The sequence below is a fragment of the Micropterus salmoides genome, unplaced genomic scaffold (assembly GCF_014851395.1).
Source record: "Micropterus salmoides isolate LMB-PRFRI ecotype aquatic unplaced genomic scaffold, ASM1485139v1 Ms_hic_scaffold_23, whole genome shotgun sequence".
In the NCBI taxonomy this organism is placed as follows: domain Eukaryota; kingdom Metazoa; phylum Chordata; class Actinopteri; order Centrarchiformes; family Centrarchidae; genus Micropterus; species Micropterus salmoides.
The window spans coordinates 1,930,179-1,943,703 of record NW_024041484.1 but is presented as its reverse complement, the minus strand read 5'-3'; the positions used below and the strand labels follow the sequence as shown (position 1 = coordinate 1,943,703).

Below are 13,525 nucleotides of genomic sequence, written 5' to 3'. Positions count from 1 at the left end.
AAAATCCCAAACTGTCCTTCATAAAGATACACTGTGTAGTTGCGTAGGGGGGAGACAACATTATGACATTAGATATGCCTTTATTGAACAATTAGCTTTCCCTAAAACCAATGCTTTAAAAAAAAAAACTGTGCCGTATAGAGCTATGTGACACTGGAACAAACTTCCACTGCATTTAACCCAGATTATCAGTAAAATCACTTTTGAAAAGAAATTGAGAACAGCAATTATTCAGAAAGAAATAAGTTTAGGCTGCATGGCACAAGTGCAGTCTGGTGGTGTGGGAGCAGTAATTTCTGTATCACTTCCCAGAAGGCAGCAGGGTGAACAGGCTGTGGCTGGGTGGGTGCTGTCGCTTAGTATCCTGTGGGCTCTGAAGGCTCCTCACCTTACCGCTATCACTGATGCTCAGGAGATGGGTACCAATGATCTTCTGAGCAGTTTTAATCACCCGCTGCAGAGCCCTCCGGTCCTGAGCCGTGCACATCCCATGCCAGTTAGTGATGTTTCCAGTCAGGATGCTTTCTACTGCTCCTCTGTAAAAGCTGACAGGAACTTGGCACGGGCATTTGGCCTTCTTAAGCTTCCTTAAAAAATACAATAGTTTCTGAGCTTTCTTCACCAGCAGGGAGATGTGAGACGACCATGTCAGGTTCTCTGATTCTCAGGAACCTGAAACTATTCAGCTGCTCCACCTCAGCTCCACTGATGGAGACAGTCGGTTCAAACCTTGTTTTTTTTCTTCTGTTTTTTGGGGGGAGGGGGGACTCATAAAACATTTTTCTCATTGCACTGTAGGCTTATCTGATTTTAGGGGCACATGCGAGGGCCCGGTGTGGGCGGGGATGATGAGCAGACTGCAGTGCACACAGAGAATACAGTGTCACACACTTTTACTGTTTTATCAAATCGCACACTTTTTGCGGTTATGTAATCACACATGACAACGCAATTGCGATTAGATTATTTGTGCAGCCCTATCCAGAATGCTGATTGACCCAGAACCAGGAAAGAGATATTTCTCCTATATGAGCTTCTCTGCACTGGCTCCCTGTAAAATCCAGAATAGAATTAAAATCCTTCTGCTCCTCTACTAAACCCTTAAAGAGCTCATAGCACTTTGTTACCCCACTAGAGCATTGCGCTCCTGGAATGCAGGGTTACTTGTGGTTCCATGTCTCCAAATGTAAATAGGAGCCAGGGCCTTCAGCTACCAAGTTTCTCTCCCGTGGAATCAGGTCCCAGGTCTGATGTAGTTACTTTTACTTTAACACCTCCGTGAGCTCTTATTTTCATCACTGCCTCCTGTATTCTGTGTAAATCTGGCCTGACAGGACTGAAAATATGTCCCTGTGCTGTAGGTAGTCAGGTGTAGCAGCCATTTGCCTCTGGAGGCTCAGTGTGTATTCTACCTGGCCTGTCAACCTGTTTGCCTCCGTACACCAGCGTAGCTCCCTCCTTTAGTCCGATCTCACAGTACTCCAGCAGCTTGTCCAGGTGGGCTTTGTGATTCTGTGGGCCGTGGTCTGTGGAGCGATCCAGTGGGTCTCCAATCTTCATCTTCTTGATCTCTTCCACCTTAGAGGGAAGGGGTGGAGAAATAGAAACAAGATTTGTTAAGCGTAAAGATGTTGTTTTTGTTTATTTTACTCCAAACGACTGTATTAAATTGCATTATTGTAAGTGTAGGAGCCAGCTGCAGCTTGACCCACACTACAGACAAAAGATAGGATATGTTTTTCTTTTTATCTGCCTCTCATGAGTGCTCAAACTGTACGGAGGTACCCTTTTTTTTATTGCACAGTATGTACTATATTATTCTAGAAGAGGGAAGTGTCTGTGTTTTGTGTTTCATTCTTCTCACCTACAAAGCTCTTAATGGTCAGGCACCATCTTATCTTAAAGAGCTCATAGTACCTTACTACCCCACCAGAGCACTGCGCTCCCAGAATGCAGGGTTACTTGTGGTTCCTAGAGTCTCCAAAAGTAGACTAGGAGCCAGAGCGTTCAGCTATCAAGCTCCTCTCCTGTGGAACCAGGTTCCAGTTTGGGTTCAGGAGGCAGACACCATCTCCACATTTAAGAGTAGGCTTAAGACTTTCCTCTTTGATAAAGCTTATAGTTAGGGCTGGCTCAGGTGAGTCCTGAACCATCCCTTAGTTATGCTGCTATAGGCCTAGACTGCCGGGGGATTTCCCATGATGCACTGAGCTCCTCTCTCCTCTACTTTCTCTCCCTCTGTATGCAACCTCATCCCATTATTGCATGTTACTAACACAACTTCTCCCCTTTCTGGTAGTCTTGTGCTTTCTCGTCCCTCTCCTCTCTCCTCCTATCACTTCCTGCAGGTGTTTCTGGCTCTGGAGTTGTGGAGTCTGGATCTGTGGCTGCGGGTCACCTGCTGCCCCCGTGTTCCTGCTCGACACCCTCTGCTGCAACGACTATTGTTGCTAGTCTTATTGTTATTATTGTTATTATAATCATTAACATTACGATGGTTACCATTAACACTACTATAAATATCTGTACCATTTTTCATTTAGTCTATAGCAACATTACCTTCACTGTGTGTACCTCTGTGTGTATATTGTGTAGGCTGCCTCCCTCCCCTCTCTCTCTCCTTACATCTCTCTCTCCTTACATCTCTCTCTCTCTCTCTCTCTCACCCCAACCGGTCGAGGCAGATGGCCGCCCACCCTGAGCCATGGTTCTGCTCGAGGTTTCTGCCTCTTAAAGGAAGTTTTTCCTTGCCTCTGTCGCCTAGTGCTTGCTCTTGGTGGGAACTGTTGGGCTTCTGTAAATAACATCACAGAGTACGGTCTAGACCTGCTCTTTCATGAAAAGCGCTGTGAGATAACTGTTGTTGTGATTTGGCGCTATATAAATAAAATTGAATTGAATTGAATTGTTTTGGCTCACTCACCACTCGGCTGATGAACTCATCATGAATGGACTCCTCCACAAACAGACGTCCAGCAGCAATGCAGTTCTCACCTTTGTTGAAATACACAGAGCTCATGCCCTGTTGAGCAGCAGACACACACACACACACACACAGATATAGATGCACCTGAAAGACTTAAAAATCAAAAATAAAATAAACATCACATGTAATCATAGATTTTGACAGTCCCCATCCAAGGCTGACACAGTCAGAGCTGCTAGAGGCCCTCCTCCATCTACCGTGGAGGCACAGGAGAGTGTAGGACAACGCAAGATATTTAAAACATCCATCTGCGGGGTCCACGGTTGGCCACATTGCTCTTTCATGGCTGGTGCAAGCCATAGACTGTAAATGGTTCCGTATTGGTATAGCGCCTTTCTAGTCTTCTGACCACTCAAAGTGCTCTTTACACTACGTCACATTCACCCATTTATAAACAGGCTGCAGAGTCTAAGGTGCCATCTGCTCATCAGAAACAAAAATGAACATTTACACACTTTGGAGTTCAGTATCTTGCCCACACGTCGACATGCAGACTGGAGAAGCCAGGGATTGAACTGCCGATTTTCCAATTAGTGGGCAACCTGCTTTGCCTCCTGAGCCACAGCCACCCCCGTATGGAAGAAGTTGATGTAGCCATCGTGACATCACCTATTGGTTTGTGGCCTAACATTCTGAAGCCTCGGGTTTGGAAAATTGGCCGTTGGACAGCTTGGATAGCAAGAGAATCCGTAATTCACATTAACTGTGATATTAATTGGATTTCAAATTTAGTACTTATGGAACAAATTAACAGCTGACTCCTGAGTGTCTCTTAGGACTACCAACAGCTGATCAAGACATTTTTAGGCCACCAAAATGCTACACTAACTTTCATGAACTAAAAGCACACTGTGAAAGGATCAAAGCTCAAAAACACAGACAGCACCCAAAAACATGTTCACGGCTAGTTAAATGTAACGTTACACAGAGCAGTGGATACGATTCGCCTGTATCCTGACTGACAGGTCACCATGGTAGCAACTTGTCAATCACAAGGTAGCCACGCCTAAATCAAACCCGGCTTTATTGACTATTTTTTCTCTAAATGGGACCATCATTTACTAAATGAACATTATTCTGCTTCGAAGAAGACTTGAAACAAATTATTACGATAAGAAACTCAGGAGTGGCTGTGGCTCAGGAGGTAGAGCGGGTGGGCCATTAATCAGAAGGTCGGCGGTTCAATCCTGGAATGTCAAAGTGTCCTCCAAGATACTGAATCCCAAATTGCCCCTGGCGACTGTTCCGCCAGGGTGTGAATGTTAGTTTCTGTTTGAGCACTTAGAATGAATGGTGGATGTAGTGTAAAAGTGCTTTGAGTGGTTGAAAAGACTAGAAAGGGAAACATTAGGGAAATGTTTAAGAGGTAATAAATCAAATGAGAAATAGGGTCACTTTCTCAAAGACTCCAATGCAATCAGACCTCTTTTTGCAACCAGTGGAGTCGTCCCCTGCTGACCGTTATAAAGGATGCAGGTTTATGGCACTTTGCAGAGAAGACAGGCAAACAAATCTGACAAGTGCTGCATGGGCCTTTCCTAAAGTAGACCCTCGCCACTTCCACTCCATCAAGGAGTGACCTCTGGTCGGAATCACCCTCACAGGCAAAACGAGCTCCCTAACCCACGTAGGGTAGAAATGCAGCGGCCACCTTTCGGATGAACTACCCTCTCCCCCCAGCGTAAATAAGATCTGACGTTACCGCTGCACTCACTGCTATAATACGTCTATCAAATAAACAACAGTTGTATTAAGATTCAGGATTGATGTTGAGGAAAAGGGCGTTTTTTACAATAACAAAACCGAATGAACCAAATTATTTTGGTTAGATTTTGAATATTTCTTTAACAACAACAACAACTCTACTCTATTTCTCTACAACAACAAGAGACATTATATTCTTTTATGAAAAGACTGATTTTCAATGTAAAATAATGCTCTTTTTTTAACCTCTTCATCAAAAATATTACATTCACAAATAGCTTACAAGCATTATATGATCTGTGATCCCCCTGTGTATCTAGTTGTGTCATCTTCTATTCTTCTGTCGTTTAATGTAGGCTTTTTTGTTTTGGCTGAAGATTTTCGTATGAGATAGAATACGATTCAATGAAAACAACATTTGTATTGTCTATCAGACAAGAGCACTTTAACACAACATAGGCTTCGGGCTACGTTGTTAACGTGTGAATGGTGATGTAGGAATGTTTGTGTAGTTTCAGAATTTAAAAATCCTACATGTTTACGGGCGTAGTCACTCGGAACTCACATTTGAAAGAAAGGTCCCCCATCAGCAGGTGTTAGACACCTTCAACAAGCCAGCATCGGTGCTCACTTGGCAGTGGAGGGTTTAACAACCCACTACCACTCCACCCTCATTGGTTTCGGAAGGCACCCACCCCACGCATGAACGCGCGAATGGAGTGGAAGTAGATAGGGAGAGGGAGTAGCAGATACTTTCTTAAAGGCCCCATGGCTGTTGAGGGAGAGTGGAAACAGGTGAGCAGGGAAGGTGAGGTAATGGCATGGTTGATAAGAGAAGTGGTAACAGCTGTGTATGTGGGTGGGGCAGTCAGGTTATGTAGAAAGGACGGAAAGTTTGAGGGCATCTGGTGGACAGATGGAAAATGGCCATGAAAGGGCCTGGGGAACCAGGAAAGGCTGAAGAGGAGGAACAGAGAGACAGACCGTGACAGTATATTATAGTTGATGCTTTTATCCAAAGCTTACAATGTCTAAATGTCAGAGGTCGCACGCCTCTGGAGCCAGTATGGGTTAAGCGTCTTGCTCTGGGACACATTGGTAGATGTGTCGCAGTGGGAACTCCCACACCAAAGGCATGTGTCTTATCAACTGTCCCATCACCACCCCAGTATTGTCATTATTTGTTTATACAGCCTCCACTTCTGGGTGCATAGGAGGAGTTATAGGCGTGACAAATACATTAATGAACACTAAATTAACACTTACAACTACAATTACACACACACTTACATTATAATGTGTTCTAAATGTATTGAATGTTTATATATTGCTTATAAATGCTAAATAGGGGGACTTAAAGGGGCATTATGGAGTTTCCAGCAGCTGCTAGCGGTGCGGTTCTAAGATTGCAACCAGGCGTGTGCTCGTACGCGTGCTCGCTTGAATTCATGAGCGAGCAGAATCCAAAACAACCTGTGTCATACTGAAATACCATAATAAACGCAGGAACACCAGCATGCAGGCTGTGGCTTTTCACTCAGACATGTTCAGGCTCTGTTACTTCAACGTTCCCGTCTCAGAGGCAGATCGACACCGGCTCCGTAACGTTACTTCATTCAGTGCAGCGAGCCGCATATCGGAACAATCCTCCCAAAAAAAGGCAAAGTGACAGCGGCTATAGACAGACAGGGAGATCAGACAGAGCTGGAAACTCAGGTAAACCCCTACTGCAACGTTACAGTAAAAGTTTTATCAGCTGCAGGTTGAACTAATCCATGCTCGTTACATTTACTGGATTTAGCCGACGTGCTACATTGTTAGCTCACCTGCTGCTTTCAGTAACTATCTTTACTATCTGTGTATCTTTCAGCAATGTCAGCGCAGCTACATGTATTGGATGATAACGAAACGGTCAGTGAGCTGGACTAGATATTAAAACAAGATTGTGTCACTCTTTATGACAGTTAGACCGCAGTAAGTAACTTTACTGTAACTAGTGATAGCGAATGGCTCTTCCTTCCTCTGGGTTGTTGTGACTATTTTGTTGCAGTGTTTTATGTTCGAATAAGCTGTGTACCTGAGTAACGTTATTGGTAAAACCCACAGACTGTATATAAAAACCACAATAAACCTAAACTAAATGTTATGAAGCAAACAGCGGCAGGGGTGAGCTACTGTAGCATTAGCTGGCTGCTCCTGGCTGCATCACTATAGGCTAACGTTAGTAAACAAATCGATCCACATTTGCTTTTTACCGTTACATCCTTTCTTGCAGGCTAAATCAACAGGGTAGTAACATGGGTCACGCTAGTTGGTGAAGTAATGTGGAAAGCATATAACTTTGCGCCAGATAACATTAGGAGCTGCTCGGTGTTAGCCGGCGAGCTAACGTGACTTTCTCCGTGTTTCTCCAGCTTTACTAATGCTCATTGTGTTTTTACTCGACATCATCTGAACCTGTTTGGTCTGATGGGCTTCATCACATAAACCTTTGTTGTTGTTTTGTATCCTTACGTGGAGCCTGTGTTTTGCTGTGAGCCGGTTGTTTTATGGTGTTAGTGGACTGCATGTCGTTAGCTGCGTGTTGTCGCTGTAGTACGAGAGATGCTCGGGAGCGCGCACAGGGCTGAATCCGACCCAGAGACCTCACATTAAAAGCAGAATAGTGGCTGATGCAAGCAACGGAGAAAACAGGCGTGTGCTTCACTTCAGTGAGTTTTGAGCCCACTGAAAATAAGGCAATGAAAATTTGATTACTTTCATTGAAAAACTTACATATAGTCCCTTTAAGTAAACTATCACCATTTCCACTTTTGTTTTGTCAGTGACTTGTAGCCATGCTGGGATGTATCCCTGACACCAGAACTTCCAATCTCATTAGAATTTAATGTTGAACTACTCTCCATTTTTAGATCTAAACATGTTTAATATTAGCAGCCACTCAGATTAATTGTCAATCTTAGTGACCAGGAATTGAGTTACAGGGAAGTTTTGAGACATTTACTGTGGTCAACTTCAAACAAAATCATGAGTGACCTTGTTTTAGGCTAAATTATAGCAATCAGGTCATATAGTTTATCAAAACATAGACTTCCAGTATGTGTCACATTTATAACACAATAATAATATCAGTCAAAGTAGCTCACAGTAAACATGGAATTCAGCTTCTCTGTTAATTGAAACATTTCTTAATTGCTTCAGCACTATCATGGTGTAAAGCCAGCAAGTATGCTCCCACCCTAAAACAAAGGCCCCTCCCACCTCTCTGCGAGTCTTCCTATCTCACCATGCGAACAGCCTTGTCCATGTCACAGTCACTAAAGATGATAAGAGGTGACTTCCCTCCCAGCTCCAGAGAAACCTTCTTCAAGTTACTGACTGCGCAGCTGTAAGAGGAAACCAAAGAAAAAACAGGCAACAAGTTAACTTGGTAGTTACGTCAACCAATGAGCAATGAGTTTGTCAGGTCATACCTCTTCATGATCTGTTTGCCAATAGGTGTGGAACCAGTGAAGCCCAGTTTCCGGATTTCTGGGTGGTCAGAAAAACGCTGTCCCACCATGCCACCTGGAAGAGAGAGAGGAATTAGGAAGGTAGATTATGTATTAGTGAAGAAGCTTCCAAAGTAAGGGTAACAGAGTCAAAGTAAAGCGGCAGCCATATTAGGAGTTGTTTGATTTCTCAAACTGTGCTTGATTACTTCCTTTTCTGCCTCCGCCAACCCATTATTTATGTTCATATAGTCAACATACGATGTCACAGAAAGAGAAAGCAGTGTAAGGTATTAAAGGTGGCATGTGCAGGCTGGTGTTACTGTATTTTTTTCTGTCAATAAATCCCATCAAAAGACTAACAGCAACAATGTGTGTCCATCTCTCTCATTACATTGACTGTCTGTGGCTCTCAGCTGCAAGCCCAGTGATTCCTTCTAAAGACCTAAATCTTCTTCATGAAAGCAGCTCACAGATGTGTTGTTCACTAAAAAGGGTTTGGAAAAAAGTAAAAGGTGGTGTCAAAAGTTGTAACAGGGTAAAAGGAAAAGGACCCAAACACAGACTTTCAGCTCAGTTTAATGGAATTTAAAACAAAGTGAACAGAAATTTACAGCAATGATGAGACAGGCAAGGTAAAAACAGGAGAGCAGTCCAAAACTCAAAGCAAACATCCAGAAGTCCGGGGAGCGGGGGAATGGGACAGGCAACAAATAGGCCAAAATGAACCAGGGCGGGTGAAGCTAAATTCAGGCGAGGGAACAAGTGCTGCACTTAGAGGTGGTCAAAGGAGCTGGTGCTCTCAGCCAAACAACCATTGGCAAAGCTGGAGACCTCAGGGGCTGAACAGGTCTGGAGGGTGACCAGAAGGCCAGACCAAAGGGTCGAGGCCAGCAACAGGGATGTCGCTGGGCTGCTAACTGGATACAAGGAGCCGGAGTCAGCCGGGCTGCCGATGGGGAACCATTGTCTCTGGGAGGCACACTGCACAGTCTATGGATCGTTACTCAGCTGAGTCTTTGGAGAGTGGGACATCAAAGTCTCTGAGTAACAAAGTCTCTCTGGGACGCCGGGCAACGAGACCTCCGCAGCAGCAGCAGTGAAGGTAGGACAGCAAAGAGGTCGCGGAGATGGGAAGCGGTGACTTTGTGATGCTGGGCAATGAAGACTCTGGAGCCAGATCCAGTAGGAAACTGGCTGTTGTGGTGTTAGCTGATTGGCCATCAGGAGAGCAGCAAGCAGGTCACTAGCAGGCGGGATGCTAACAGGCCAAGATGAAGGGTGGTGGCTAGCAGCCAGGATGCTAGCAAAACATGCTGAGTGCTAGCAGGCTGGGAACCAGGCTGATTTGCAAGGGAACTAAGAAAGTCCGTGGCATAATCAGGCAAAAGATTCCATAGTCAAGGCTTTGAGGACACAGTCTTGGAAGAGAAGTTCTTCTTTATAATAAGTCTCTGAGCACTGCCAGCTCGCAAAACAAAACTGAAAAATTGTCTGCTGGGTCTATTTTCATGGTCAGGTGGTGTCAAACGTGGCAATGGGGTAAAAGAAATTTAAAACTAAGTAAACAAAAACAATGATGTATCAGGGAAGGGAAAAACAGGAGGGCCGTCCAAAGCTCAAAGAAACATCTAAAGGAAGAAGCAGGCAGGAATCGGGTGTGTGTATTCATGGTGATGAAGGAATATGTCACCCAGTGCAACAGTAAGGCTAACTGACTAACTACTTTTGGACAATGGTGGAGCTCTGTGGCTGAGAGTAAGAAGAGATATCAGACTGTGACACACACACTAGTGTTCAGTCAAGACCGCCCAAACCGAGACCAGGTCAAGACCAAGACCAGAGTTTATCGAGACCGAGACAAGACCAAGACTTTTAGGGGCTGAGACCGAGTCAAGACCAAGACCGAGGGAGGGCAAACCGAGTCAAGACCAGTTGGAACGAGATCATAGGTTCTTCTCAAATTGATCTGAAAGATCCACATTCACATTAAAACACCTACATACAAAGACTAAGAGCTGAAATCAATGTAAGCATCTTTATTCAACACTCCTCCCACACACACAATTCTTTCTTGACTTTTGTTGACTATAAAATATATATATATAATCAGACTTTCAGTCCTTTGAAATGTGCATTTTATAGTCTTTGAAAACTTTTCCATTCCAGACCAACATATGTTTCAGCATGTGCAAAGATTCCCTAACAAAGATTCCACTACACAAAATCAATGGTATTGTATTTGAAATTTTGTTATTCTTTCAAATGTCTGCTTTTTATTGTAAAATACTGGGCCTCTATAAATAATTCAAACAGACTCAGAAGGAAATATCACTCTTTGACTGAACTGCTCACAAATTAAAGGCATAACCTGTGACGAGATAGTTTTATTTGTTTTAACAAGCAATTGATGTTGGGAACTACTGGGCTGGAGTATAATCAGTTTGATTTTTTCCAGTGTTGACCATTGATTTCTAATTCAATAAATAATAAATTATGTTTCCTTGACCTCATGACGTCAAGGACAGAAATAACAAGTGGTAAGGAAAGGTAGAAGGTACTTCATTTGTGGACTATGTGGATCATGTATTTGTATTCATTACCTGAGCCTGGCAAAATGTTCACGACTCCTTTTGGAATGCCAGCTTTCACTGCCAGCTCAGCAAACTTCAGTGCCGTCAAAGGAGTGACCTGTAAATATTGCACATACTGTATTAAACACAAACTACTCTGACACTAGGTTTATTTGATAAGATAAGATAAGTAACTTGTAACAATTAGTTGTCAAGATTCAACTAACTGTAAAATACAAAAAATGCACAAAAAATGTGTGCCCAGATGACTTGTAGATGTAAATCGTATATCATCATTTATACAACAACTTATCATTTTTCAACAGAAATATATTTGTGAATCTCCACCTATTTGTGTTTTCTTTAGATACTGTTCTTCCATGCGATTGGTCACACACAAAAATGAAGTGCAGTGACGACCAGGCCTTTTCAGTAGATGGCAAGTAATGCAACATATATGGATGCCAACCGCTGTGACCCGTCTCTGGTTAAACTGAACAGAAAGCTGGTATGGCAGCAGAAAGCGCTCTGAAAAACTACTTATTCTTATCTCGAATCAGGGGGATTATCTGCATCACCAAGACACTTATAAAATTACTCTGTGTGAGTGCATGTATGGTGTACTTACCTGTGCGGGTTTAAGAACGAGTGTGTTTCCAGCTGCGAGGCAGGCAGCACTCTTCCATGCCAGCATCATGAGAGGGTAGTTCCATGGGATGATTATGGCACACACACTGCCACATAAAAAAAACACACACAGCTTTGCACACACATACTTAATAGAAATGTTTATGTCATGTAAATGTAAATGTTTATTAGTCAGAATAAAAAAAAAACATTGAAGATTCGATGCTTCGATGGGCGGAACCTGATTTGACTACTACTACCAGTTTTCCAACTCCCAATAAGTTAATATACAGCCAATTACAATATACATTTCAATGTTTAATGCTGTAAAGAATAAAACTTTCAATAAATGTTTTTAAAGTGTGTGAATAAATCCAAAATTGTAACCCAGTGCGCATGTGTAGGCGTAGCGTGTATGTGGGTAGAGTAGGGCTGCAACTTACAACTATTTTAATAGTCGATTAATCTATCGATTATTGAAACGAATAATCGACTATTCAGATTATGAATTGCAAAATTACACAATGCGTCTTATTTAGCTATCAGCTTTTAAATTAAACTTGAGGTTGTTTTAGGCATGTGCTAATTAACAGTCACAACAATAAAATAAATACTGCTTTCGAAAATGGATCTTTGAATGAACGTTTCTGCTGCAGCAACAGAAAGTTCCTCTGAAATCACGTCCTGATCTGAGCAGCTGATCTGCTGTTTAGTGACGGAGCAGTTTACACGCCAGTACTGCAACACCCCGGGACAAACTGACACCACATACAAAGAAAGGAATAACGTCAGGCATCAAATTTGCTGAATTTACAGGGGGGTCAATTATTATTATAATAATTATTAATTAACGATTTTATAATAGACAGCGTTTCACAGCGTTTATATATTTTCCCCTAACTCAACAACTCACTGATTTTTTTAAGGGAGTTTGGGGCGGATTAGCCACCGCCTCACGCATAGACAGGAGAACCGTTTTCTCTTCTTTAGAAAGTATGAAATTGTCCGGTGTTGTCTAATCTTGCGCACTTGGCAGCAACACGTTCTCCAGCTGGAAACGTCGCCATCGCCGATGCATCATTTATGATTGTAAAGTGAGGGCACATCTGGAATGTGTATCAGAATTATGATAAAAATCAATCAAATTGACTAAGGGAAACTGTGTAGAAAACGTTACAGCTCATAATGTGAATAACACGGCTTTAAAGGGAAGCTAGCTCGCTAACTAGCTGACCGAGACGAGTCTTCATCGTCCACAGAGCAACAACGTTACGTGCCTCCTCTTCAGATGCTCCGGTGTTTCCAGGAAAGCTCAGCCTTGCAGACGCTGCAACAACCTTTTTGGCTGCGTGAAGAGCGAAGTGCTGCCACACTTTGGAGGTTTTGGGTGGTGAAGGTGTTACTGCAGCGCTGATGTTGTTTTAGAAATTTCACTGTTCACATCACTTTAGTCCGTTGATGGTGTCGTTACAACCCGATGACGTCACGACCCGATGACGTCACGAATCGATTATTAATCGATTTTTATCGACTACAACAATTTGTTGTTGCACCCCCTAGTGTAGTGGCAGAAGAGGACTTGCTGACGGAGCTCCAGCTTCACTGGTGTTGTGCCGATTTGTCCGCACCTCGCGGGACTTTCGGATAATTTATCACCGTCGATGAAACACACAAAGAATATTTTATCCTTTTTAAATAGCCGGCTACTTGAAATGGACCCGCGAGGAAGTGCGAAGTGCATGCAGTTGTCGGCAGCACGGAATGCATGCAAAACTCTGCAAAAGACCGGTGAATGATAGGCGAGAGATAGAAAAGGGTCGACAAAGTTCAGCTGAAATTTACAGTGTAAGTTGAATGAATAGATGGCAGCTCTGCAGCTTCTCAAGGTTAAAGTGGAGCTACCGTGTGTAACCCCCCCCCCACCGGCTCGCAATCGTCGCACACACAACACACATGATTCGACTATCCATCCACTGCAGGCAGGACTTCACGACAGCCCTTAAACATTTATAGTTCAATGACAATATTACAATTATTTAGTAAATCCAGAGCTTTTACCCCAGAGGTTCTCTCCTAGTGAAGGTCAGATTGCGATTAGGCCTTGCTTGGTTGATGGGGATTGTCTTGCCCTGCCAAAAAACAGG

At 43.2% G+C, this 13,525-nt stretch overlaps 1 protein-coding gene across 1 annotated transcript in view; it reads right to left on the bottom strand.

Moving 5' to 3' along the window:
- Positions 1-13,525, bottom strand: part of aldh1l2 (aldehyde dehydrogenase 1 family, member L2) — a 44,453-nt gene that overhangs the window by 4,441 nt on the left and 26,487 nt on the right. The window contains 7 exon segments of the mRNA XM_038738736.1: positions 1,413-1,578; positions 2,924-3,022; positions 7,977-8,076; positions 8,164-8,257; positions 10,785-10,872; positions 11,383-11,488; positions 13,440-13,510. Coding sequence (XP_038594664.1) covers positions 1,413-1,578; positions 2,924-3,022; positions 7,977-8,076; positions 8,164-8,257; positions 10,785-10,872; positions 11,383-11,488; positions 13,440-13,510 — 724 coding nt within the window.